General features: G+C 38.1%; 1 protein-coding gene across 1 annotated transcript in view; it reads left to right on the forward strand.

The window, feature by feature from the left end:
* Positions 1 to 19,263, forward strand: part of ppp6r2a (protein phosphatase 6, regulatory subunit 2a) — a 29,026-nt gene extending 9,763 nt beyond the window's left edge. Inside the window, exons 4-24 of the mRNA XM_084711048.1 lie at positions 598 to 784; positions 1,327 to 1,464; positions 1,568 to 1,633; positions 1,733 to 1,845; positions 2,316 to 2,429; positions 3,068 to 3,194; positions 3,511 to 3,663; positions 6,727 to 6,951; positions 7,098 to 7,162; positions 7,424 to 7,539; positions 7,628 to 7,713; positions 9,967 to 10,047; positions 10,180 to 10,277; positions 10,509 to 10,566; positions 11,798 to 11,925; positions 12,377 to 12,501; positions 12,985 to 13,129; positions 14,297 to 14,385; positions 14,562 to 14,742; positions 16,265 to 16,372; positions 17,734 to 19,263. Of these exons, the coding sequence (XP_084567174.1) occupies positions 598 to 784; positions 1,327 to 1,464; positions 1,568 to 1,633; positions 1,733 to 1,845; positions 2,316 to 2,429; positions 3,068 to 3,194; positions 3,511 to 3,663; positions 6,727 to 6,951; positions 7,098 to 7,162; positions 7,424 to 7,539; positions 7,628 to 7,713; positions 9,967 to 10,047; positions 10,180 to 10,277; positions 10,509 to 10,566; positions 11,798 to 11,925; positions 12,377 to 12,501; positions 12,985 to 13,129; positions 14,297 to 14,385; positions 14,562 to 14,742; positions 16,265 to 16,372; positions 17,734 to 17,782 (2,452 nt within the window). The 3' untranslated portion in view covers positions 17,783 to 19,263. The remainder of the gene's footprint in view (positions 1 to 597; positions 785 to 1,326; positions 1,465 to 1,567; positions 1,634 to 1,732; positions 1,846 to 2,315; positions 2,430 to 3,067; positions 3,195 to 3,510; positions 3,664 to 6,726; positions 6,952 to 7,097; positions 7,163 to 7,423; positions 7,540 to 7,627; positions 7,714 to 9,966; positions 10,048 to 10,179; positions 10,278 to 10,508; positions 10,567 to 11,797; positions 11,926 to 12,376; positions 12,502 to 12,984; positions 13,130 to 14,296; positions 14,386 to 14,561; positions 14,743 to 16,264; positions 16,373 to 17,733) is intronic.
* The last annotated feature ends 4,888 nt before the right edge of the window (positions 19,264 to 24,151 follow it).

Raw genomic sequence — 24,151 nt, forward strand, 5'->3', positions numbered from 1 at the left:
AGTCAACTGATGGGTCTCCGACTAATGATTTGAATCTTTGGGAGCAGCCCTAAAAGCAGCTGATAAACCATAAACTAGACACCTTGAATAAATGCTGCAAAGTTAGGTCCTTATTGAGTTCAGTTTATGATCCTTTTTCAACAATTTTGACTTGGCAGTAGTCCAGCTCTTTTCAGTGTTAATTATGTCCATGACTTTCATTAAATGAATGCATCCAGACAGCATGTACTTAACTTAGGTCTTGCTCTTAGTTGTTAAGTTCCTAGTTCATATTACCAAAACAATTATTGTTGTTGTATTCCTGTATTCAACTTAATTTCATTTTTATAATTTTTAAAAAACATTTCCACCTAAAACCCACAGTTCTTTGTGTCTGGGATGTTGTCACACTTGTTATTATTCATTTGGATTAACATGCATTAAATTCATATTTATATATAAAGAGTGAAAATACTCAACAGGAATAGTTAAAATTGAATTTAATATAATCAGTTTTGTTTTGGTCTCATTTAAACACATCAGATCATCAGCAAATATAAATAAAAATAGAAATAAACAAAACATCTTCTTAGTGAGATTCTGTGTTTTATTTTTAAGGTTTCCTAACATCGCTTGTGAGCTCCTGACATCAGATGTGTCCATTATAAACGATAAGCTGGGCGGAGAAGAGTCTCTCCTTGAGATGCTCTATCACTTCCTGGAGCAAGACCCACCCCTCAACCCGCTACTGGCCAGCTTCTTCAGCAAAACCATCGGCAATCTTATTGCCAGGAAAACCGAACAGGTACGGTGAAAAACATCATGCAACTTTTTTTTTTTATTAGAGCATGTAATAAGCACTAAATGGCACTGGATAACAAAAAACTGACGTGCAGTAGGAAATAACAGAAGTGTGGTATTTTGAAAAACAAAGATGTTGAAGATCATACATTCACCCAGCTTCAGTCTGCTGTAGGGTTGCTACGAACATTTATTTTCATTGTCTATTAATGTGACGATCATTTTCTCGATGAGTCATTTAAATAATCTTGTCAATTGAAAAAAAAAAATTATATTTTTCAATTCTTTCCTGGTATGACTATTTTCATTATCATTACATTAGTATTTCATTAACCTTTGATCAGAGTCCAAACCGACAGTCAGAGAGGAGTAAAGAAACCATGAAATATTCACATTATTTTGACTTCTTCTTTTTTTTTTTTTTTTTTTTACACAAAACTTCCTTAAACTGATCAAGCAAATGTCTACATAGCTGATAATAATTTGATTAGTTTCTGCATTTCCAGTGCACTATTTTTAACCAGTGTTGAGCACTGTGTTTTGCAGGTGATTACCTTTCTAAAGAAAAAGGAAGGCTTCATTGGTCTGGTGCTGAAACATATTGACGCCTCTGCCATGATGGACCTGCTGCTTCGCCTCATCAGTTGTGTGGAGCCTGCCCCCTTGAGGCAGGAGGTCCTCCATGTAAGTTCTATAAATGTCTTTGTGCACTTCCCATGAGTTAACACCAGACTTTAAAAGCCTGAAATGTATCTAACACTGCTTATGTGTTTTGTTTTTCCCCAAGTGGCTGAATGAGGAGAAGTTGGTACAAAGACTGACAGAGGTCATCCATACTGGCGAAGATGAGGAGGTGAGTGCCAGGCCTGCTGGGGAGGAAGCTATAATTGTGTACATGCAACATTGTCATCTTTTGGTTTTAGATTTCCTAATTTAATGCTTTACGTTTCAGAGACAATCAAATGCATCCCAAACGCTTTGTGACATCATTCGCCTTAGTCGAGACCAGGCCAATCAGATGCAGGAGAATGTGGAGGCTGACCCACTATTGGCTGTACTAGAGTCGTAAGTTTCAACGCCATTTGATCATCTCTGATCATCTCAGTCCAGTTGCTTGTGGTGTTTAGAGTGAGTGTGTATTGAATAACCTGGCATCTGTCTGCAGGACAATTAAAAATAAAAAAAATTATAAAGAAAAATAATAATAATAATAATAAATTGTAAATGTATCTGAATTACTTAACCCTGGTTTGACCTACCTGCATCTCCTCAACCTGGCTTAACCATTGTGAAGCGCATAAAGCCAGAATGAACTGACTAGATTAATTCAGGCCTCACTTTTTTTTCCCTCATCCTGGATTTTTGAATTCTGCTTTTGTGAAATAGCCCCCCGCAGTAGAGTATTCTTAAGAAAAAAATCATAATTTACACAACTTAGTATCAGCAGTAGCAGACAAATGTGGCAACTGGTTTGTTGGCTTTCATCAACTTGTCTGTGTCTTAAATTTGCCCCTGTATGAACCTTTGTCTTCCAGGCAAGAGTCTGTAGCGGGACTCCTCAAGAAAATGTTTGAAGGCGAGAGGAGTGAGGCCTCCATCGTTAATGGAACTCAAGTGCTACTTACCTTACTGGAGACCAGGAGGTCTGGGTGAGTTGAAGGCTGGAGACGTACTCACTGTTTAACCACACATTCAGAGAGATTTCCACACATCCTGGCTCCTGCCACAACCAACCATTTATTTACTATGAAGTGACTCATCAAAGGTTCAGATTTGAAAAGTGCTTGAAAAGTGTAGGTGCTGATCAAGTGTATTTACTCCTCCCAAGTATCAGGAAAGACGATTTGATTCTTCCCTCTGCTTATATTTAGAAATAATGCTGACACAATAACAGAGTAAGTAGCTTTTCTTATATAGCACCTTTGAACAGCAAAACACAACAAAATGCTTCACAAAAGAAATAAGGCAACTGACATGAATACATACTTGGGAATAATAAAACATTATAAAAGAGCTGCCTTCAAACATTCAGTTTGCTCTCTTCTTGACCCTTGGGATGCACCTAGATTGAAGTGCTTAAGCACTACTGATTTCTGTCTTTTGTTCTGTTTATTTTCCTTTCTCATTCATTCTTGTATGTTTTTCTTCTTTTCCATGAAAAAATTAAACTAAATTAAAATGAGAGTAAATGGAAAGCAGAAAATTACGCAACAACAGCTGTAAAAAGGTGTTTCAACAAGATGTCTAGTAAAGTGAACTCATTCTTATGTATGCTTGTGTCTTCCAGGTTGGAAGGGCTGATGGATCTGTATTCTCAGGGTTATGAAAGGTCTTACACTGTCAGCAGCAGTATTTTAAATGCCATTGAGCCCCATTTAAAGGACTTCCAGCAGCTTCTTCTGGATCCTCCCAAGGTAAAACCACAGAGCAGTGCCAAATGAAGCTAAGTACATTTTAAACCAAAGTGCTTTTATATGATTAGTATTTAATTGATTTTGTGGGAGTGACTAAAGTTTATCCCATCTTTCCTATTATTTTTTCAAGTTGACAGTTAGTACCTTTAGCTATTACATAACACCTTATTGTTAAAAACACTGCAGTAGCTGATGGTGAATTAGCCTGACACACTAGTGTAGTTACACAACCTTGTTTTACCTCTGTGATGCAGTCATAGCATTTGACAATTTTGTGACAGTGCAAGCTGATGTGCTTTTCTCGTTTCCTCTACAGAAAAGTGCAATATTGACAACCGTTGGCGTTCTAGAGCAGCCACTGGGGAACGCCCGCCTTCACGTGGCCCGGCTGGTGGCCGCCCTGCTGCAGACCAGTTCCCCTAGTATCTGCCAGGAGCTCTGCAATCTTTCCACCATGGACCTACTACTGGTAGGCTACGCTTGGCTTGACCCTGGGCATTGATAGTCTGTAGCTCCTTCCTGTTGTTGAGTATTTAGTGAGTTGAAGGCCCAAACATACTAAAAGCAAAAGATGTTCCTATGGTGTTCTGCAGGCTTCAGATTTTAAATGCCAACACCACAGATCCAAAATTATTTTGGAAAAAGGTCACTATTTATATGTATTTGTTTGTTTCCTTAGTATGAGTTTATTTCTTAATAAAATATTGCCCTCTTGAGGGGTAAAATCCTCTATTTAATGACCAAGTGGTGTGCCACATTCATCTTTTTATATTAAGGCACCCAGAATAATTTACATCAGTTACACTCTGAGAGTTTACATCAGTGAGGATGTTTTAGACAACAGTAGTCAGAAAACTTGAACAGCAACATACACCGAGAAAATGTAGAGAGAGAAACAGTGTTTGGACTGTTCAGTATGGTTTATATGGTTTATAATGCAGTGCAGTGACAGATGTTTCATTGAGGTGGTAAGTGTCTGTTTCTGTCACTGTTTGAGTCTGTATAAATCACAGAACTGTACAGTAACATTAGGATTCATGATCAAAAGAAGTTTTAATAGCATATATTTATATTTCACACATACTCCCCCTCCCTCCTCTATGCTGCCATCTCTCCTCCCTTGTAATTCTGATTAATTTGGCATGGAGTAACTAAGCAGTGTTTCCTCTACATTCATTTAGGAGTGGCGGCCTGCCACTAAATCCTAGCCGCCACTCCTTCAAATTTCTTTTTTTTTTTTTTTATTGTTGACGCAAATACACCACCGCATCTCTCCACCTTCAAAACAGACTCCTGTCGGGTACTTGCGAGCACTAAGGTAAACTGCAGATAACTATCTTGCTCAGTATGGAAATATACTTGCGTGTGCTCATTTGCATGATGCTAGCGTTGTTTGGGGGGCGCGGTCGTCAAGCACGTCAAGCACCTAGGCGACAGGTCAAAGGAGCGAATTCCCGAATTACAAATAAACAATAAAGCAGCGAATTACTGGCCGGAGGAGAGGTAGACGTAAGTTATTAGCTTGAGATAACTCGACATAGATTTTACAAGTTAAACAGACGTTCACAATATGTTGATGACGAGCTAACATTACGTAACTTATCGGTAGTTTAAGTTAATTTGGCCCGGTGCCAACTCAGTGTCGCTAACGTGAGTAAACTAATTGATAGTATTAGGCTAACATTAATATCTACACGCCATTATGTAACAACTGACTGCATTTTTCAGATGAGTTTATTGAAATATTTCTCTAAGAAGAGAAACGGAACGTCTGCCCTGCTGCTGAAAAAAATCCTGGAGGAAACACTGCTAAGTATTTAAAAGTACCCAAATCAGACTTAGTACAGTAACATTACGATTCATGATCATCAAAAGTTTTTATATCACATCAATCCGTCTTTCCATCACACACTGTCCCCCTCTTCCTCCATCCCTCTCTCTCTGCTGTGGGTCAGCTTTTTTCTTTTACCTGGCTTCTACCTGGCGTATCTTTTTTAATTTCCATGTAACTTTCCCTAAACATGCACTGTGGCTGGAGAAAAAAAGCTCTGGGTCTGAGTTGGCACTCCAGTTCAATACAGCGTAGGATCAGGAGCGTTAAGGCAGTTTTGACACACGACAAGGTGCTTTCAGTGCATCTATTGCCATTTAAAACTTAAAAACAAGTGTGTCAAAGGCTTTTAGTGTGTTTGGTCCTCAAGACCTGTTTTAGCTTTTATATCTTTTTAGAGGGATGCTTTTTTTTTCTCATTGTGTTCTGTCTGGAAAAAGTTGCATCAGATTTGCTCAAGGTTGGTCATGAGGCCGGGAAGGACTGATTACCTTATCACACCACCTGACCAAAGGGCAGTACGTGTAGTGTGTTTGGAGCAGGTTCATATAAGAACATCTAGCTTTGAGTGTAGTTCAGCAGCCGGGCAATTCAAACCTTCCACTGTTGTTCTGGTTGAACAACACAGGGTCTGTGGACATCCAGATATTAGTACCATGACTTTATAAGATAACCAGGTCAGAAAGGCACACAACCATCTGGTGTTGCAGTAATTGTCTAAAATGCTCAAAAACTAGCACGTGCTATTGGTACATCTTGACAACTGCATGATGTTCAGGGAAGTGTCCACTCAGTTTAGAGTTCATGTCCATATAGCATTTTTTTCCGAGCACCAGTCTTTTTTCAGTTGCTCCCAGTGACAAGAGAGACTATGCGGCAGCATGCGGCTTCACCCACTGTCTTTTTTTTTTCCAGAGTTGGGCTGCAACCGATCATTATTTTCCATATTGATTAAGCAGTGCCTGTTGCTGAAAATGTTTGAACTTTTCAGAAAAGCACTGGCATTGTCACTGTGGCTCCTTTTCAGGCAACCAATCATACATTACGTGTGGTGGGACTCATCACCTTGGTAACCAAGAAAATGAAGGACAAGCGTCTTCTGGCTATGTCTGTCTATCCTGAGCTTTATGATCTGTCATAACAGAGGCAGTAAAAAGGAGTGAACAGAAAAAAAAACACATTTAGCTGTCATTTATGGTCACACTAGCTTCTCTGTCCTCTCCACTGTGTGTTTGACTGATGGCAGGGCTCTGATATTTTCACCTGCAAATTGTTATAATTTCTTATATGGAAACAGGGCCTTTAAAGAGAAATCTGTAATATATTTATTAAAATAAATCATTAAATGACCACAGTGTATCATCAGAGATCAAGCTCTACAGCCGTGGTGTCCCCCTCTGATATTTCCATTCTGGGCTTTAAGAATTGTTTTGTTGTATTGTGCGTTTGACATTAATCAGTGTTCAAATTAAATTTGAATTTTTTGCTAAATGATTAAGTGTATGTTTATGAGTCATAAGAAATAGTCTGGTAGAAGGTTTAGATGTTTATAACTATTCAATTGAACAGAATGTTAATGTTAAAAGTCTATGGCTTCAACTTGCTATTTTCACGGCTACATATTGCTCCTTTAATTCTGCTTGCAGTTCTGCCTTTTGCAGCATGTCACTGACTTTGCTTTACATCTCTTACTCTGGACAGGATCTGTTCTTCAAATACCCCTGGAATAACTTTTTGCACTTCCAAGTGGAGCTGTGTGTGGCGGCTATCCTGAACCATCCTTCCTCAGAGGAGCGGCCCAGCCCAGGGCCCCAGAATCACGACAGGAAGCCTGCAGCATCCAACCCAGAGGTGCAGGGGGAGGCAGTGGAGACAGGCAGGACCAGTGACCCACAGACCTCCATCCACAATACCCTCGTGGCACATGTAGGTTTCCTAAGCAGCCTGATGTCCTTTGCTTGCCATGTTACACCCAAAATGTTCTCCTCTGTTTTGTTTGCAAAGTTTTGATGCTCTCTCTCAATTTTTCTTCCAAACTCAGTCTTGTTTCTGTGTTTTTGTTGAACTCTCAGCTCTTCCAGAAGTGTCAGCTGGTACAGAGAATCCTCAACGCCTGGGAGGAGAATGATAAAATACAGTAAGCATGTCTTTAAATCCTTGTCATAGCTATGTGCAATATTATAACTCTGCAGCTGCATTTGTCTTTTTCTGTCATTTTACTTAATGCCTGTCCTGCTAAATATTCATTACAGTACTTTTAAAACCATTTTTTGTGTTTTTATTCATGTTGAGTTATTAAAGTAAATAGAAACATGTAGCAGTATTTGAATTATAAAGTGTTTCTGATCTGTGTATAGGTATAGGGTAATAGGTAATGGTAAATCCTTGTCAATCTCAGGGCTGAGGGTGGCACCAGAAGAGGTAACATGGGTCATCTGACCAGAATTTCCAACATGGTGGTCCAGAACCTTGAGAAAGGGCCAGTACAGGCCCAGATCACTGACCTCATCAAAGGTAATCATACATTGCAGTCAACCTGATGCCAAATAAGTTACCATTTTATCTGAAAAGTCAGTGAAAATTAATATCTCTGCTTTTGCAGAGCTTCCAGAAGACTGCAGAGGTCGCTGGGAGAGCTTCGTGGACGAGACGCTGAGAGAGACTAACAGGAGGAACACGGTAGAGCTGGTGAGATCATTCAGTAGCACTCACGCTCAGTAGCTTCAGTAGCTTACGTTTCACTTCCTCTGTTTTACACTTTTCCAGGATATCCCCTCTGTTTCCTTTGTAGCCAGTTTGTCCGGAGAGAGCAGCCAAGCACAGTGACAGAGCAGCCATGACCAGCTCCTTCTGTGTTATTTCAAACATGTAAAAATATAAGCAATAAAAGTACAAAAAAACCCTCAGTGAGGTCACAGTCAGCATTGATATCTAGTGATATGTTTTCACAGGAGAAGGAAACTGAACTAGGCATGTCTATAAATTGCAAATTATTAGGGCCTATAAATATAAATATACATATATACATATATATATATATATATATATATATATATATATACACTTAAGCCCAAAATTATTCATACCCCTGTCAAATACAAGGGATTTCTTCATTTTTTCACTCACAAATTAGTATTTCACCTCAGTTTTTACTTAAATAGGATACAAAAGAAAGTCTGAAGCCATAACCAATTTGTGTTTAGATAGAATGTGTAAATAAACATCTTGGGGTGAAAACAAAAAATCACACTGTCCAAAATTATTCATACCCCAGTGATACAAAGACCCATAGCTACAGGATATTCAAACGAACCATCGTCTCTGGGTCTGAAGTGTTTAATATTGTTCTCAATGTTGCTGAGTTGTTGTATTTTGTTTTTTAACCAGTTTTCAGACTATAAAAGTTGACTTGCTTGTGACATTTCAGTCATTTTCGAGTTAACAGAAGACTTGCCATGGCAAAGACCAAAGAGCTCAGTGAGGACTTGAGAACACTAGGGGTGTCACGATTTCGATTTTTTATCGAAATCGATCGAAATTATGCCATGGTCCCGAGCATCGAAATCCAAGAGAGGATTGACGACCCCCCCCCTCCCCAGGTTTACATACATCAGGGAGGTGTGCAAAATGGTAAACTTGAAAGAAGAATGAAAAATTACAGAGTCATTCTCAGGGGACAAAAAAGTCCAAACTACTTATTTTTTTCATGTTCAACTGTTAGGATATAGTTTGTCAAGGCTCTAATTGTTCCATGACTTTGGACATGACTGTTATATATATATATATATATTTTTTTTGTTTTGTTGCACATTGTTATTTTATGAGTAGTGCACACTGCTGAAACCAAAGAGTAACTAATAAAACCAATGATCGTAGACTAGACTAGTCTAAAAATGGCATAGGCCTCTGTGCTGTAAGAAAAAGAAAAAAAATCGAGAATCGAATCGAATCGTGACCCTAAAATCGAAAATCAAATCGAATCGAGGATTTGGAGAATCATGACACCCCTAGAGAACACGCATAGTAAATACCAAAAAGGAAGGGAAAGTCTCAGATATTATGAACGCCTTATTTTATTTATTAGCAAACTAGCAATAGAAAATGTGTTCAAAAAGATCTTCCCTTCAAACCCTGTTGGTCTTGAGTATTTGAAGTGTAGCTTAAAGCTGTTATTAATGGCTGCATGAGAGAGCAGCACCAGTGGTTACATATTGTGCTGGTTTTTTAGCAGGCGTCGGGGGCTAATGTGTCGTGCCTCCTCTGTAACTTGTTTTACAAATTGTCGATGTGGAATGTGATTGGAGCCTGGAAAAAATTTCAGTCAGGAGATTTTCTTTTTGCTTTAATCAGTTGGAATGGTCCAGCTGCAATCTTATAGTACCATAAATGACATTGATATAACAACGATAACAAAACATTGATTATCTAAATGACAAATATAATCTAGGGGTCAACCAATTATCAGCTTGGCTGATTATCAGATCTGATATTCAGCATTTTTGAAATCTGAATCTGTTTTGTTTTTTTTCCTTTTCTTTTTTTTGCCGATAAGATCATTAAAAAAATGCACTTCTTTGGTTCAAACATATAAAATATGACAAAAGACTTTCAAAACTTATTTTGAAAACCTCAATAGAAGCTTTGAATGTAAAAGAATAACATCTGGTGCAGCCCTACCAAGAAGTATGTTATTCTGAAAGACTGAGTTTCTGTTTGGTTTTCAGTGGTATACTGAAGGATGTCAGAAAATCTGCTCTCAGTGTTGAAAGCAAATGTTTTTTGTTTTTTTTAAATGGTAATGTTAAAGCAGTTTTCTCTATGCTACATTCTCAAGAATTTATTTTTTAAGCTTTTGTCCATCTGTATTAAAATTGCAACCTGATGTTCAAATTGAACATCGACTGAAAAAGCTGACCAAACCTCTGCACTGTCCTGCTGCAGGTAAGCACCCACAACATGCACTCGTCCAGTGAGGACGACGACATGGAGAGCCCCTTCCCCAACGACCTCTCTCTCCAGCAGGTAGGATAGACATTACCATGGAAACAAAAAGACACCATTATTGCTTCTAATAATGAAAAAATCCATACTCATTTGTAGTAGCCTCTTCTGTCCTTAATATCACCTTAAGAAAATGTCTTTTGACCCTCCCAGGCCTTCTCTGACTATCAGATCCAACAGATGACCGCCAACTTTGTGGATCAGTTTGGGTTCAACGATGAGGAGTTCAGCGAGCATGATGAAAATATCAAGTAAGTAGAAAAAGACTTAAAGGTCACATTGTCCTATAAGGAAAATAATAGATTTACTGTTAACCATCAAACAACTCTGCATTCCATCTGCAGTTAACAGAGCAAAAAATCCTCCGCACATTTTTATTGACTCTGTTACACTGTTGTCTGTATTATTTGAACACTTAAATAACACGTTTGTACTACAGGATGTTGGCTAATAGCAACATTTTTCTTGTTCTCTTTCCTCAGTGCCACATTTGACAGAATTGCCGAAATAAACTTCAATCTAGATGCTGATGATAATAGTGTAAGTGTTTTTCAGGTGTCTGTGTTGTTCTCTGTTCTGATATTACAGCCAGTATTGTGCAAGTTCAAAAAGAGCTAGCTTTAAGTTCAGTTCACAGTGATTAAAACAAACTAGTTCGTGCTTATAGTTCATATATATATGTTTTTTTTTTTAAATTTAATTTGAAATAGGACTTCCTCCTACCGTGGATGCTGAAGTCTACATAATGACATACTAAATGCTGTGCAATATTCATGTTTTTGTATTATTTTTATTTGTGAATCTAAATTTATGTTTAACTAAATTCATATAATTCAGATCTTAGAATGGTAGCCTAGTCTTCTGCAGAAATAGACTTTTGCCTTGAATGCAGATGATGCCTGACATCTGAAAGATTTCAAACCACAAACAAAAAAACATAAGTAACAGTATTAGATAGTACAACAGTAAAGTGATTACTTTGAGGTGTTCTTTTATTTGAGACGCAGTTGGTTAAAGTGTTTCAACTTCTCCCAACCACTGTAACAATTTTCCCTGCCAGGGGGCAACAGTAACACTCTGACTTCTTGCATGAGATTTAATATTACAGTCTTGTCCTTATTGATGAAAATATACTTATTAATTTGTGCACACATGTTTCTCATGTCAAAAGATGGCTAGTATGTTTCAATAGTCTGTGAGTTATGATGGAACATTTTAAATCTTAAAATATTGGGTTAGTATCTCAAAATAATGGGAACCTTTCTGAAAATAATGAGTTAATATCCAAGTCATTTTGAGTAAGTTTTCTGTTATTTTGAGAGATATAAACTAAATCATTATTTTGAGATTCCAAGACATTATTTTGTTAGTTTAGTTTGTCATTATAATGACTTAAAAGATAATCTTTTTTTTGTGCACACTGTATCTCTGCTGCGATCACACTTTGTTTTAATCAGTCAATGATGTGAGCTCTGTTATCTTTCTCAGGAGTGAACACGCTCATGTTCATTAATTGCAAACGGATTCATTCAGTTCACCAAAAATATGAACTAATGAGCAGCGTCCATTTAGCGTGTTCATGCACAACACTGATTATAGCTACTACTGTCAATGTCCCTACAACATGTGTTGCTTTTGTTGAGTGTTTTGGTGGTCACACTGTTATGGGTAACCTAAATAAAAGACAAACTTGCTGTGCATTGTTAATCAGTCTAACATGCACTGTCACAGAAAGAATTTTAGCTTGATCGAAGTGTCTGTCTGTACACAGGCCAACGCGGCTGCTTTTGAAGCCTGCTGTAAAGAGAGGATACGCCAATTTGATGATGCTGAAGAAGAGGAGGACATTTGGGAGGAGAAGGAGATGAACTATGCAACACAAGCTAAATCCAGAACAAGGTAATCCTGATGATTTTGAGGGTTTTTTTTGTCTACATCCCTCACTGCAGTTTTTAGTACACCAAACATTTTTGTGTTCTTTCTAGAGCAGCAACAACTAGCTGATTAATTGATTAGTTGATTGAAAGAAAATGAGTTGCCCATGGTTTTGATAATCAATGGATTGGATTATTTCAGTCATTTTTCAAGCAAAAATGTAAAACATTTGCTCTTTCCAGCTCGTCAAATATGAAAATTTGCTGATTTGATACATGAAGAATTGTTGAGATTAAGTTTTAGATTGTTGGTTGGAGTAATGAAGCAGTGTGAAGGCTCTGGGAATGATTAATTGATTAATCATGAAAATTATTGTCAGTTTAACCAATAATGACAATAATCATCAGGGAAGATTTAAGGGTTAATAGACAAAAGTAGGACTGCATCTAACTTGTGTCCATTGTGTCTCCTCCAGGTTTGGGGTCTCCCAAACCTCAGAGGGAAGCTCCAGGAGCAGCATGGAGAATGGAGGCAGGGAACGGGACCGTGGATCTGAATCTGACGAAGACGAGGACTCTGAGCAGAACACATCAGATACAGGTACAGTGTCAGGCAAAGATTTGGACACTCCTTAACTTTCAATGTGTTTTCTCTATTTTCATTATTTTTCTACCTTGTAGATTAAATGAAATTATGTGTTAAGAGAAAAATGTGAAAACAAGATCAAATAAGTTTTTGCTTTTTAAGAAGAATGACATTAAATCTTGTGCAAGAGCAGAAGACGATGTCTTTTAGCTTTTTATTGTCGACCCATGGTCTTCTACACATCTGTCAATGTACAAGTGTGCGAAGTTTGTTGCTTTTTGATATTTTAGATTCTTTAGTGTAGCAAAATTTCGCTTTGATGGCAGCTTTGCACCCTGTTGGTATAATCTGAACCATAGAAAAAGAAGTGTGTCCAAACTTTTGTTTTGAATTGTAGCAGCTATCCACAAACAGCCAAATTCCATGTTAACCCATGAACAGACCTTCAAACAGGCTCTTGTTTTAGTTTCTAAAAATCTGTTTTCGTCTTGTCTCCAGGTCCAGGCTGGACAGCAAATTTCAGGGACTCTAGAGGGACTGCAGCATCCCAAACCCCAGTAGGGTGGGACAGCTCAGCGGGGAGTGGAGCGGAGACGCAGGGAACTGGCTGGGCCAACTTCACTGAGTTCCAGCCTTTCTCCGGGTGAGAAGCAGGCCTGTTGACCCAAATTAGCGAGTAGATAATAGGTTTAATCGATGCAGCAGGTGTCGTTATTGGTGCATCCCCAGAGCAGGAACTTTCCCAGGGGACCAAGAACTTTTGAGGAACTAAGGAGGTAAACATATATTATTGGGGAACCACAGATAAATTCACATTGTGTATGATACTTCCAGGTGGCAAAAAAGTCCTAACCGCTGTAGTACTTTCTAAACAGTCAGGCTAGTTGGACAGTTTGGATTTGCTCTTGTCTTCATGACTCAGTAATCACGCTAACAACAGTAGTGAGTGAGAGGGGTGTGAGAAATAAAGCAAGTGAAGGAGAATCATTTTCTCAGTCTCTTTTTCATTACATGTATCTCAAACATCAAATTCACACAACAGTGTTTTTCTCTTATTTGTGATTGTTTTTTCTTTTAAAATCCATTTTAATCATTTCATCTAATGTGCCTAATCTTCACAGTTGTCAAAAACACAAAGGGACTATTTTTTTCCTACTTCAGTTCCATTTATTTAATTTACCTGGTTCCATAGTTCCTGGAACTTTTTGGTTAAAACAGGGTTCCTACACCTTCCCAAAATGAAATTCAAGCATTTTCAAGCATTTCCAGCACCTTGCAGCTATAGAAAATTACATCTTTATATACATATACTCAAAATGATTTTTTCACTTCATTACATTAAATCAGATGTTTTTGTGCTATAAACAATCAAATATAGATATCATGACAGCATCCTACAGAAGGGTGACAAGTTAAAGGAAGGCACAACAGAGTTTCATGCTTTGAAATGTATCACCTTTCTCTCTGATTCCTTAAAGAAGCTATGTTAAGGTAATGATGGTATGCTTCAATAAATTCCAGTGAAATGTAGTGATTAAGGCAGTCACAGTAAACTACCATCCTGTGGTAATATGTTGCTTTGTCATCACAGTAAGAAAAAATGCATACTGTCACAACTCTAGTGAAAAGTTCTGCTGACCATGTGTGCTGTGTAACAGCTGTATTGTCTTTTTAGCATTCAATTTGTTCTGCACAGACCAATCATCAATATTAGACAAGAAATACAGTCAACCAGTGGAGATTGTGTGAAAACAGTCATCATTCTTTACAACTTAACACTGTTTTCTATTGTCTTGTTGGTTTTTTACAGTACAGAGACTGATCCCAGGTGCAGCTCTCCTGTGGACTCGGCCAGCAGTGATGCAGATAAACAAGCCAAACAAAACCACGAGAAGAGCGGTAAGCGTTTACATGCATCCTTAGAGCTCAGCTGATTCACTGAATACCACCAAGCAACCTCTGCATGTTAGAATGCACATTTAAGTCCCTAAATACATGTCCAGCTTAAAACAAAAGTCTTGGTTGATTTGAAAAACACAACAAACTCTTTTGTTCTGTCTTTTGTTTGTCATCAGATGGTAGTGCCTCCTCTGGTGCTTGGCCAGTGGGAGAGGGGAGGAAGGCTCCTCTCGTGGCTTCAGACAGCAGCTCCTCAGGGGGATCCGACAGCGAGGAGGACGACAAAAACGCCGGTGCTGCTCCTCCCGCTGCCGTCACACCCCCTGTCCCCGGCAACAAGACAGCTGACCTCAAAAGGTTTGCATGTTCTAGCTGAAAGCCTCACTGTCAGATGCTGAATGGTGAAATCCTCCTCTGTTGACCAGTCCACTCCGCAGCCATACGCAAAAGGCTGCTCTGTGTGTGTATAAACATCTATATTTGAAACATAATTACCACATTGAGGTAATTATAGACTGGACTGGGATTGAAATTACTGGATCCATTCAGTTTTGCCTTTCTAAGTAAAGCTTATCCTGGGAGCTTCTCTGACACACAGACTTGAGCTTTAACAGAGATCTGCAAGTTCAGAAAGAAAAAGAAGTTCAGTAGTTATAGGCCAGCAAATGTTGTCACTTTTTCAAGTAGTGTGAAAAAAGACTATTTTGGTTACAGCAACACAGAAGGATTTTTCCTGGCTCAAAATGAGGCTGAGGTGGTCCCATCCTGATAATGTGTTCATGCAGGTGTACTGAGCCTTCACCTGTGTCAAACAGCATATTTTAGGAGTTCTCATAATTATGACAGTTATTATGTTATTAAGCGTATTTTATTTTTATCCCTGTTTAACATTCATTAAATGCAACATAAAGGCTAATGTTTATACAGCTAAAAAGCAAAGATTTTTTAAATCAAATAATGTTCATAACTTTTGTTTTCAGCTGTTGTTTTCATTTTCATATCGGGGACCTGTTGCAGTGTAGTTGAATAAATTAATAGAAAAGCCTTTTATTTAATATAAATAAAAGGCTTTATTTTTATAAATATAAGGTGAAAGTAACATTAGACATCTGATTATTACAGCAGTTAAAAAGTAATAATGCCTGTTACTTTCAAGATTTGTCAGGTCTGAAAGTGGTGCAGTGTAATTAATTTAGGAAACTTTTCTTTCTTTCTTTTAATGAAACTGGACATACAAAAGAAACTGTTTACCTGTTTGAAGAAACTGCTGTTTGGGAAAAAGTGAAAGAAAGAAAGAGATTCTTACTTGTTGGTAGTTTTAGCAGCGCCTTTTTCACACTGTGCATATTATAATACAGTGCCACACTGCCACAGCATCGGTGCAATTGCAGTTACAAATGACAGAAATCCACCAAGAGCAATGCTTGTTAGTGTTTACTATGAAGACACCCGTGTCAAAAGCTGGAGGCGGTATGAAATTTAACAGAAGTGGCCGCCTTCTTGTTCTCTATGGACATCAGTCTTTTTATCACCCCAAAAGTCAAATTATGTCCTGCTGTTTGTACTGTGTGAATCATCAAACCAAACACCTATTTAAACTCTTGAAATCAGTACTGAGGAGTAAATGCTAATTACCTGCTCTTTCACTCAGTATGTTAACACACTTCTACACAAGTTAAATAAGCACTTTTATTGTTTATTGAGCCCCAAAAAAGAAAATGTTTTCTTTAGAGTTAGCAGTGAGGTCAAAGATCAGCTCCAGAACAAAGACAAGTGAAGAACACATGGGGACACTGTTGATTTGAACCTGACACTGGGCTGAAACTGTATTGGAGTGGACCTGTTGATAATAGTGAGTGTCCTTTTGTGTGTCGTGCAGTGAGGAGAGTCCGGTGTCTCTGGAGAAACTCTCTCTGTCAGATCCTCTTAAAGCATCAGAGCAGCAGCCTGCTGAGGATTCACCTGTAACCACGCAGACTGACAGCAAGTAAGCTCCCGCCTGCCTGTTGACACGGGGTACAAGGTTTGAATATTGACTTTAAAAGAGCCATAAAGAGAGCTGAAGTCATTACTTGATTAATCAGGATTAATGAGCAACAAAAAATGAGTAAGTTCCAGCTTCTCAATAAAGATTATTTGTAGTAGTTGGTGTTAGACAGACTAAAGCCAAGTATTTTCTGATATTTTATAGACCAAATGACTGATCAGTTATTTGAGAGAGGAAACTACACATTGATTGATGGTTAAACTAATCATTAGTTACAGTCCTCAACAGGAAGTGTTTCCTGTTAGAAAATAGTTTTTGACAGTTATTTGACATCTTTAATTGTTTCTTTATGGTGATGAATTCACAGTCGTCTGAGGGCTGAGGTTAGCTACTGCTAACATTGTTTATCAAATTCAAACAACTGTCTCTGATCCATGTAGAGTTGTTCCCATACAAGTATTGGAAATGCCAAGTTAAAAGTAGTGTTACGTCTTTTATGTCTTCTTTGATCTATTACGGCTTTTAGGTCATTTTTGTCTTGATATGTCTTTTATGTTTTTTCATTTTTTACAGTTTTTTCATCTTATGTCTGTTTTGTCTCTTTTACATAATTTTTTTTGTCCTGTTGCATCTTTTCATCTTGTTATGTCTTTTATTTATTTTTCGGCTTTATGACCTTTTCATCTTGTTACTTAGTTTATGTCTTGCTACGACAGTCACATTGAGTTTTTGTCTTGTTGCGTCTCGTTATCTTTTTGAATCTTTTATGAGTTTTTTTTTTTTATCTTTTTGTTTTATGTCTTTTGTGACTTTTTCATTTTGGTACATCTTTTTTTGTCTTGTTACATCTTATTACTTTGTTTTTGTCTTTTTTATGTCTGCTTGGTGTATCCATCAGTGCATATCAAGCACATCAATCGTCTTTTCTATGTTATTGTACATCTGTTTAGGTTGAAGTAGGTCTTGATGTTGGAACAGCGATGCACAGTGATGCAACATATAAATAATTAATGATTCTCCTTAAATGCATGAAAAGTAAAGTGACGAGCCAGTTATAAAAATGTTAGGGGTAGAAAGTACAGATATTATTAAGATATATTATGATGAAAGGAGTAAAAGTTAAAAAGTTACCAGAAAATAAATACTCAAGTAAAATAGAGATACCTGAAAGAACTACTGAAGTACAGCATTATATTATTTGTTGTTACTTAGTTCCTACCTGTCTGTCACTGATGAGCCACTCTGAGAGAGCTAAACATGGGGTTAAAAGCATTGTAGAGTTTGTCTTTATTACTGTGTGTTTTCTCCCAGCTAAAACTACATCCAGTAGTATGTGACTGTTTCCCTTGTCATCCCAACAGAGAGGAAACACCACCGCCCCAGGAAGTGTCGGTCAATGGGCCGGTCTGAGCGCGAGTGGACTGCTAAAAATCCATCGGTGACGGTGCAGCAGACTGTCGGCCTCCTCCAGAGTGACTCCCCTAAAATAACCTCACTGCAACTATGGTGTTTTTTACTGAATCACTCTGCCATGTTATTGGACCTGGACACTGCCAATCAACACCAATAATGAGGCGGCGGAACATGTAAAAAAAAAGAAAAATAAGAAAAATAAGAAAAAAAAAAATCCAACAGACAGAGCGGAGTGTAGAGGAATCATCTTCAAAGCCTTTTTTTCCGATGTTGCACATAATTACGTGCGGTTTTAATGTAGCAGCGATCTTTGAAACGACAGAATCCGAGGGGTAACATCATCATTCTTATTTTTTTATGTCCTGAAAGATTTCTCTCCTACTTGGTCAAAGCTGTTGGAATCCCATTGTAAGGGATTTTATTTACATGGTCACCCCTGAATGGATAGCACAGGCTAACTTTTTAACGATGCCTCAACAATAAATACCTTTTTTGAAAACATTTTTTTTTTCTTCAAGCTTAAGAAAAAGCACTTATGCAGCCATTTACTGTACATTATAGCACAATGTAAGTGTTCTACCCTCATCTCTGCTGGCTGTCTTATCTGTCCTCTCACCCAGATCAAGGTTTTTATCCGTTTTTTTTTTTCTCCTTGGTTGCTGTTGATGAAACATCTCTTGTTGTTGAACATCACCAGGTTTCTGAATGTTTTGAAGTGCTTCAGGAGGGTCCGTCAAAGAGGAGGAGGAGGAGGTCGATGAACAGAGCTCTAATAGTATTACTGTCTTTTGCTCATGTGCAATAATGTCAATTAGCCATTTTATTTAAAAAATGAAATTCAACATTATTTCTTTTTAAAAAGAATCAATCTAGTGTTCATTTGGTGTAGGTTTGGGCAAAAAAAATTGGATATAATCTCAAGTTCTGATTCAGATTTTTTAAAATTTTATTTTTCATTTTGTTTGTTTTTTCTTTTTAGTGCATGTATAACCGGTTCTCTGTTGACCTAGCTAGTGAGCTAAGACCTTCTGATTGTATTGACCTTTAAGTTCTTATTGCTATTCCCCTTAAATCAACCAAACATTATCTACCTATATACAAATATCTTATCTACATTTAAAAGTAATTTTACAAGCAATCTTGAGATTACTATTGTCTGTTCCTTTTTTTTTTTTTTCTCTCTTTCTCTCTCCACCAAGCACTTACTCACAGGGCGAGAGTGGCATCTGGAGTGACGCTGTATGTTTTTTTTTTTTTTTTTTCTTTTTTCTTTTTTCTTTTTTTTAAAGTTTAATTTTATTTCTCTCTGAGCAGCAGGATTGGAAAGAGGGGGCAGGTCTGGGTTCTGCAGAGCTCCAGGCCTCTTTGGTGTACTTACTTAAATCATTTGACAGCGATCAGGTTTCTCCGATCATTGTTAAAAAAAAAAAAAAAATTGAAATTAAAAAGTGTCTGGTTGACCACATTAATACCAAAAATCTTGGCATTTGCCCGTCTGGTTGTTGTCTTTCCACCTCTGCAGAGATCCAGCTGCTCTGGACTTGTATAAGGATGATGAAGGTGTTGTTTGTCCCGCCCCCTCCAACAGGTGCAACAGAGGTGTCGGGAGAGAGAGGGAGGTGTCAGTCAAACAAGTCCAATGAATCCTGAGAAGAAATCTGCAGCGAGGTCAGGGTCAGCTTCAGAGCAGCTGCCACTAAACAGCGTACCGTAGTCTGCCAGGTACTTTATGATTCCAACTGTAGCTGATGCTGCTAGAATGAAAGAGGTCAAAGTAGATCAGAGGAAGTTTGTTCTCTAAAGGGGGGAACTTCTGTATTTTTCAACCAGGACCCCACGTTTTCCCATGTTTTTGTCTCTTAGTGACTAATGGTGTCGACAAACTGCAACACAAGCAGCAATGGATCCTTATTGACCCTTGCTAAGCCCCGTCCTCCTTAGTTACTGTTGCTACACCTGTCAAGCTTTCCATTCTCACACTGCACACACACAGTTTACAGTGATAACGGTGGCAGATATAATGTAAAAAATAGGAGTAATTGTTGAAACAAAGAAAGAGAACACAGAGAAGTAAACAAAAGCAGCTTCTCATTTCTAGCTGACGTGTAGCTGGCCAGTGTAAGCTAATGCTAATGCTCAGACTCGTTGCGTCAGCTGCGAAGTCCATTTCCAGTTGACTTTCATATGTTACACATTTTAAAAAAGGAGCGTGTCACCATGTTTGAAATATGTTAGTTACCAAACAGGTACAGTACTAAATAACATTAGTACTAAAAGACTGAAGCTAAAGCTAGCATGGTGAAACAGGACATGTATATTTATATGACAGAGGACAGATATGCACTCATTAACGTGGAAGAAGGAAGCGCAGGGACTAGAGACCCTGAGACGGTCACCCAGCCACATCAGCTGGACCACAATTGCAGCAGGAAGAGAGCCGGGATAAAAGCTAAGCTAACCTAAGAGAATGAGACGGAGAGATGTGTTGTCGTTGGCACGCTGTGATTCTGCACCAGTCCACATCCTCCTCCTCAACCCCCGCATGACAAATGCAGTGTTATCTAACAAGTTTGGCTGGAGGTTAAGTTACTGCAGCTAGCGTTAGTTAGCTGATCATGCTAATGTTTGCAGCTTATAGTAAAGTTTAGTCCTTTCCTCATGTGTGCTTGTTTCACGTTTTTGAGCGACTACAAAACAGATGCCACTGTCCAGGTTCAAGATGCACTGACCACTACTTGTCTTAAAGTCCCATGACCACCACCTCAACATGTAGAGAAATGCAAAGCTTGACAGGCCTGCGATGCCCTAGTTACAGTTGCTAATCTGTGATTGGTCAGTTGCTGTTTTTAGGCATGGAGAAAATCCTTTTTGTTTAATCAGAGAGCAGACAATTTATCACTCTCACCAAAACCACCAGACTCCATTTACAGTAACAGTAATTTTATCACTGTAAAAAAAAAAAGGTTCATTCAAACTTGACAAACAAAATAAAACTCACCAAAACTGTCTTGGTTTGTCTTTTCAGTGTTCACTTATCCCCAACTCGGGTTTCATCAAGTTAAAGCCTTAATGAACCGATCTACATATGAAAGTATCAAGATTGGAAAACGGCTTGTAGAGTCAGAATATTTTCACATCTGCCAACACTGGACCAATTCAAAACTTGTTCCCAGTCGTCACTCAGACACAAAAACATGGGAAAAAGGGCCCAGGTTGAAAATGACTGTTACCCTTTAATTCATGACAGCTATTGGCTTCACTCTTTTTTAAAACAATATAAAAATCAACTTGCACAGAGATAGAGAATCCATCCCAGACGACAAGTAACTGCCTCAATCATATTTCTGACATAGACATTGGACAGTGACACTTTAAAGTGTCTTTGAATGAACCACTGATGAGAGTTACACAGCAGCCCCTGCTTTCAACTGTAGATCCTCACAGCAAAAATAATACCTGATTGTGTCGTCTGCAGACATTACCAAGAGGAGCTTGTAGAAGACACACTGGGTAGACTTCTTTGGACCCATCAATGCTGTCATATTAACCTTTAAGTAGTCATGTATCACAGAGGTCAAGTTGTCCACATTCAGTGTGACAAGGGCACAAACGTTATTGGTACAGAAAAACATCTCAGAGAAGCGTTGAGCTGCTTGGACCACAGCAAAATACAGAAGGCTGCGGTCAGATGGACTGAAACGGAGCTTCAACCAGCCTGCAGCGTCTCATCATGGAGGATCATGGGAGTGACTTACTCGTGTTGTTAAAGTGCCTCACTCTGCTCTCCAGCAACATGTGGATGATGAGGGTTTGTATATCATCATGTGTGAAGCTGAAACCATTTTGAATGATCGACTCAGACTCACCTGTTGCTATTAGAAAAAGAAAGTCTTACTGCCACCTAGACTTTTTAAAGCTTCTGGAAACTTGTCTTGAATTAGTAAATAAATGCATATATAATATCAGAGTAAAGTGGCTCATTAAACATCCACAAAGATCTGAATGAAAATAAATTTTAATAACTAACAGAAAACCTGGTTCAAAAACGTTTTTCAAGAGCCTCAGGAGTCCCAACATGGAAGCTAAATGGATCGCTGAAGACACAGGCAGAATCAAAACTTATTATAGCACCTAAATAAAAAAAACAATATGGGTTTGTGCTCTTCACAGCCAGTGTTTTTTTTTTTTGTAGGACCTTGATTTTATTTCTTAGTTTGTGTTATTGTTTGTGTTATTGTTTGACTTCAGTGTTTTGACACATTGTTCAGGTCTGAACTAACACTACTTGCTGTGGATCAAGGCAGCGGTAGACCAGCTGCTCCTGTGTCCTACAAGGAAAAACTTTTTTTTTTCAATGGAGTTTTGTGGCTTCAGTTCTCCATCAGCACTAGCTGTCAAAGTAAAGTGGGGAAAATGTTCTAAATATAGCGAACACTTACATATGATATTGACTTTAACAGCAGGTTAAATCAGTTTGATTTAAGGAGTGATATAACTTTGAGTTGCAGCAGCAGGAGAAGAGAAGTTCTGTCACACCCACACAGCAACTGACATGGACTTCTTCTGATTGGTATGTGGAATTAACTGTGTAAGTTTTGTAATAAATCTGTGAGCACAAACACCCAATTCAAGCCTGAAGTATAAAAAAATTAAATGACTACTTTGATTTTGGATAAAATCTGATTTGAATAGGATCGAGGCTGATGGAAGAGAAGTGATCAGGCTGAAGACCAAGACTGGACGACTGGACAGACCAGAAGGGAAGTAAAGAAATCAATTATTAGTGGCTCCTTAGAACTTTTGTTTTACTTATTGTTTATCACAGTCAAGGGGGTTGGTGAGTTTTTTTGTTCTCTTGAGAGACTGCTTCATATTTTTGGGTGTTAATCTGAAATGCCACCAGGGGGCAGTAACATGCTGGTGATGGGTCACCTCACACACACAATCAAGTCTGAAACAGACACAGGTGTGGACTGTGGGAGATGTAATGGTTCTCACCACAAAGGAGATCCACCCAAAACAAGCTGTTATTTTCTAATTTAGAGCTGAAAGATTGTTACAGTAATTGCCAGCTATTTTGATAATCAATCAACTGTTTTGAGGTGTTTTTGAAAATGAAACATGCCAAACTTCCTGGACTTCAGCTTCTTAAATGTGAGTATTTTCTGGTTTCTTTACTCCTCTCTGACAGTAAACTGAATATCTTTGGTTTGTGGACAAAATAGGACATTTGAGGACGTCATGTTGAGTTTTGGGAAACACTGATAAACATTTTTTTTCACCATTTTCTGACATTTTGTGGACCAAACAACCAGAAAGAAAATGAATGAAATCAAAGACCACAAAGCCAACTGGCAGGATTGTGACAAGATTAATCCTTTTTAAAGCTGCTCTTCACAAATTTTATATCAACTATTGGTGAAATGACTAAGTGGATGTGAAAGGTGTTGCAGTTTCCCTCAACTCCCTGGACAGTTTTATTATCTTTCAGCTCATTGTTTTGGTGCTCATGACCCTCAATTTCACTGTTTTGGTTCAGTCTGACCTCTCGTCATTTCAGTCTGCAGCAGACAGTGGTTTTCAGCTAAAAAGTCTCTGATAAAGTCTGTGTACACTGCCTGTTTGGCACCAGACAGACAAAGTTAGCAAGTAGTTGGTGAATAGCGTGAGTGAATATTGGACTTAAATCCATTTGGTGACCAGAGACTAAAGTTTCTGGATGTATAAACAGGCAACTTTGTGTTCACACATACATCTTAACTTAATATTCTTCTTCTGCCTCCAAGTGACCACAAATCATTTCATGCAGGTTTAAGTTTTGTGTCTAAATTGACTTTGTATAAAGGAGAAATCTATAATATATGTACTGTAATAAATCATAAAATAATGATGCATCATCAGAGAGCAGGGAAACGTGTTAAATTGAAATACTCCATTCATTTCACATGAATGCTACAGCTGCAGTGTCCCCCTCTGAAACTTCCAGAATAACTCTTTTGTGTGTCTGTTTGACGTTCAAATTAATGCCGAATTTTCGCCAAATGAGTAAGTGTGTGGTTATGAGTCATAAGAAATCATTAATAATCTTGTAGAAGGCATAGATGCTTATAACTGTTAATTTGAACAAAATATTATTGGAGTCTGGCAGGCAGCTACTTAACTCATCACTTTCAGAACAGTGGACTTTTGAAGATAACAGGCTTTTACATTAACACAGCTGACAGTTATGAACAGCTGATCAGTTTACAGTGTAGGACTCACCCTCGCTTGTTACTGTAAATTTACCAACTTTAAAAAATGACACCAATTGGTAACATGAAATAAGTTTTTTCAAATCAAATTTAGTGATATCAACACAACTGCTTA

The sequence above is a fragment of the Lutjanus erythropterus genome, chromosome 22 (genome assembly GCF_056507025.1).
Source record: "Lutjanus erythropterus isolate fLutEry1 chromosome 22, fLutEry1.hap2, whole genome shotgun sequence".
Lineage (NCBI taxonomy): Eukaryota > Metazoa > Chordata > Actinopteri > Lutjaniformes > Lutjanidae > Lutjanus > Lutjanus erythropterus.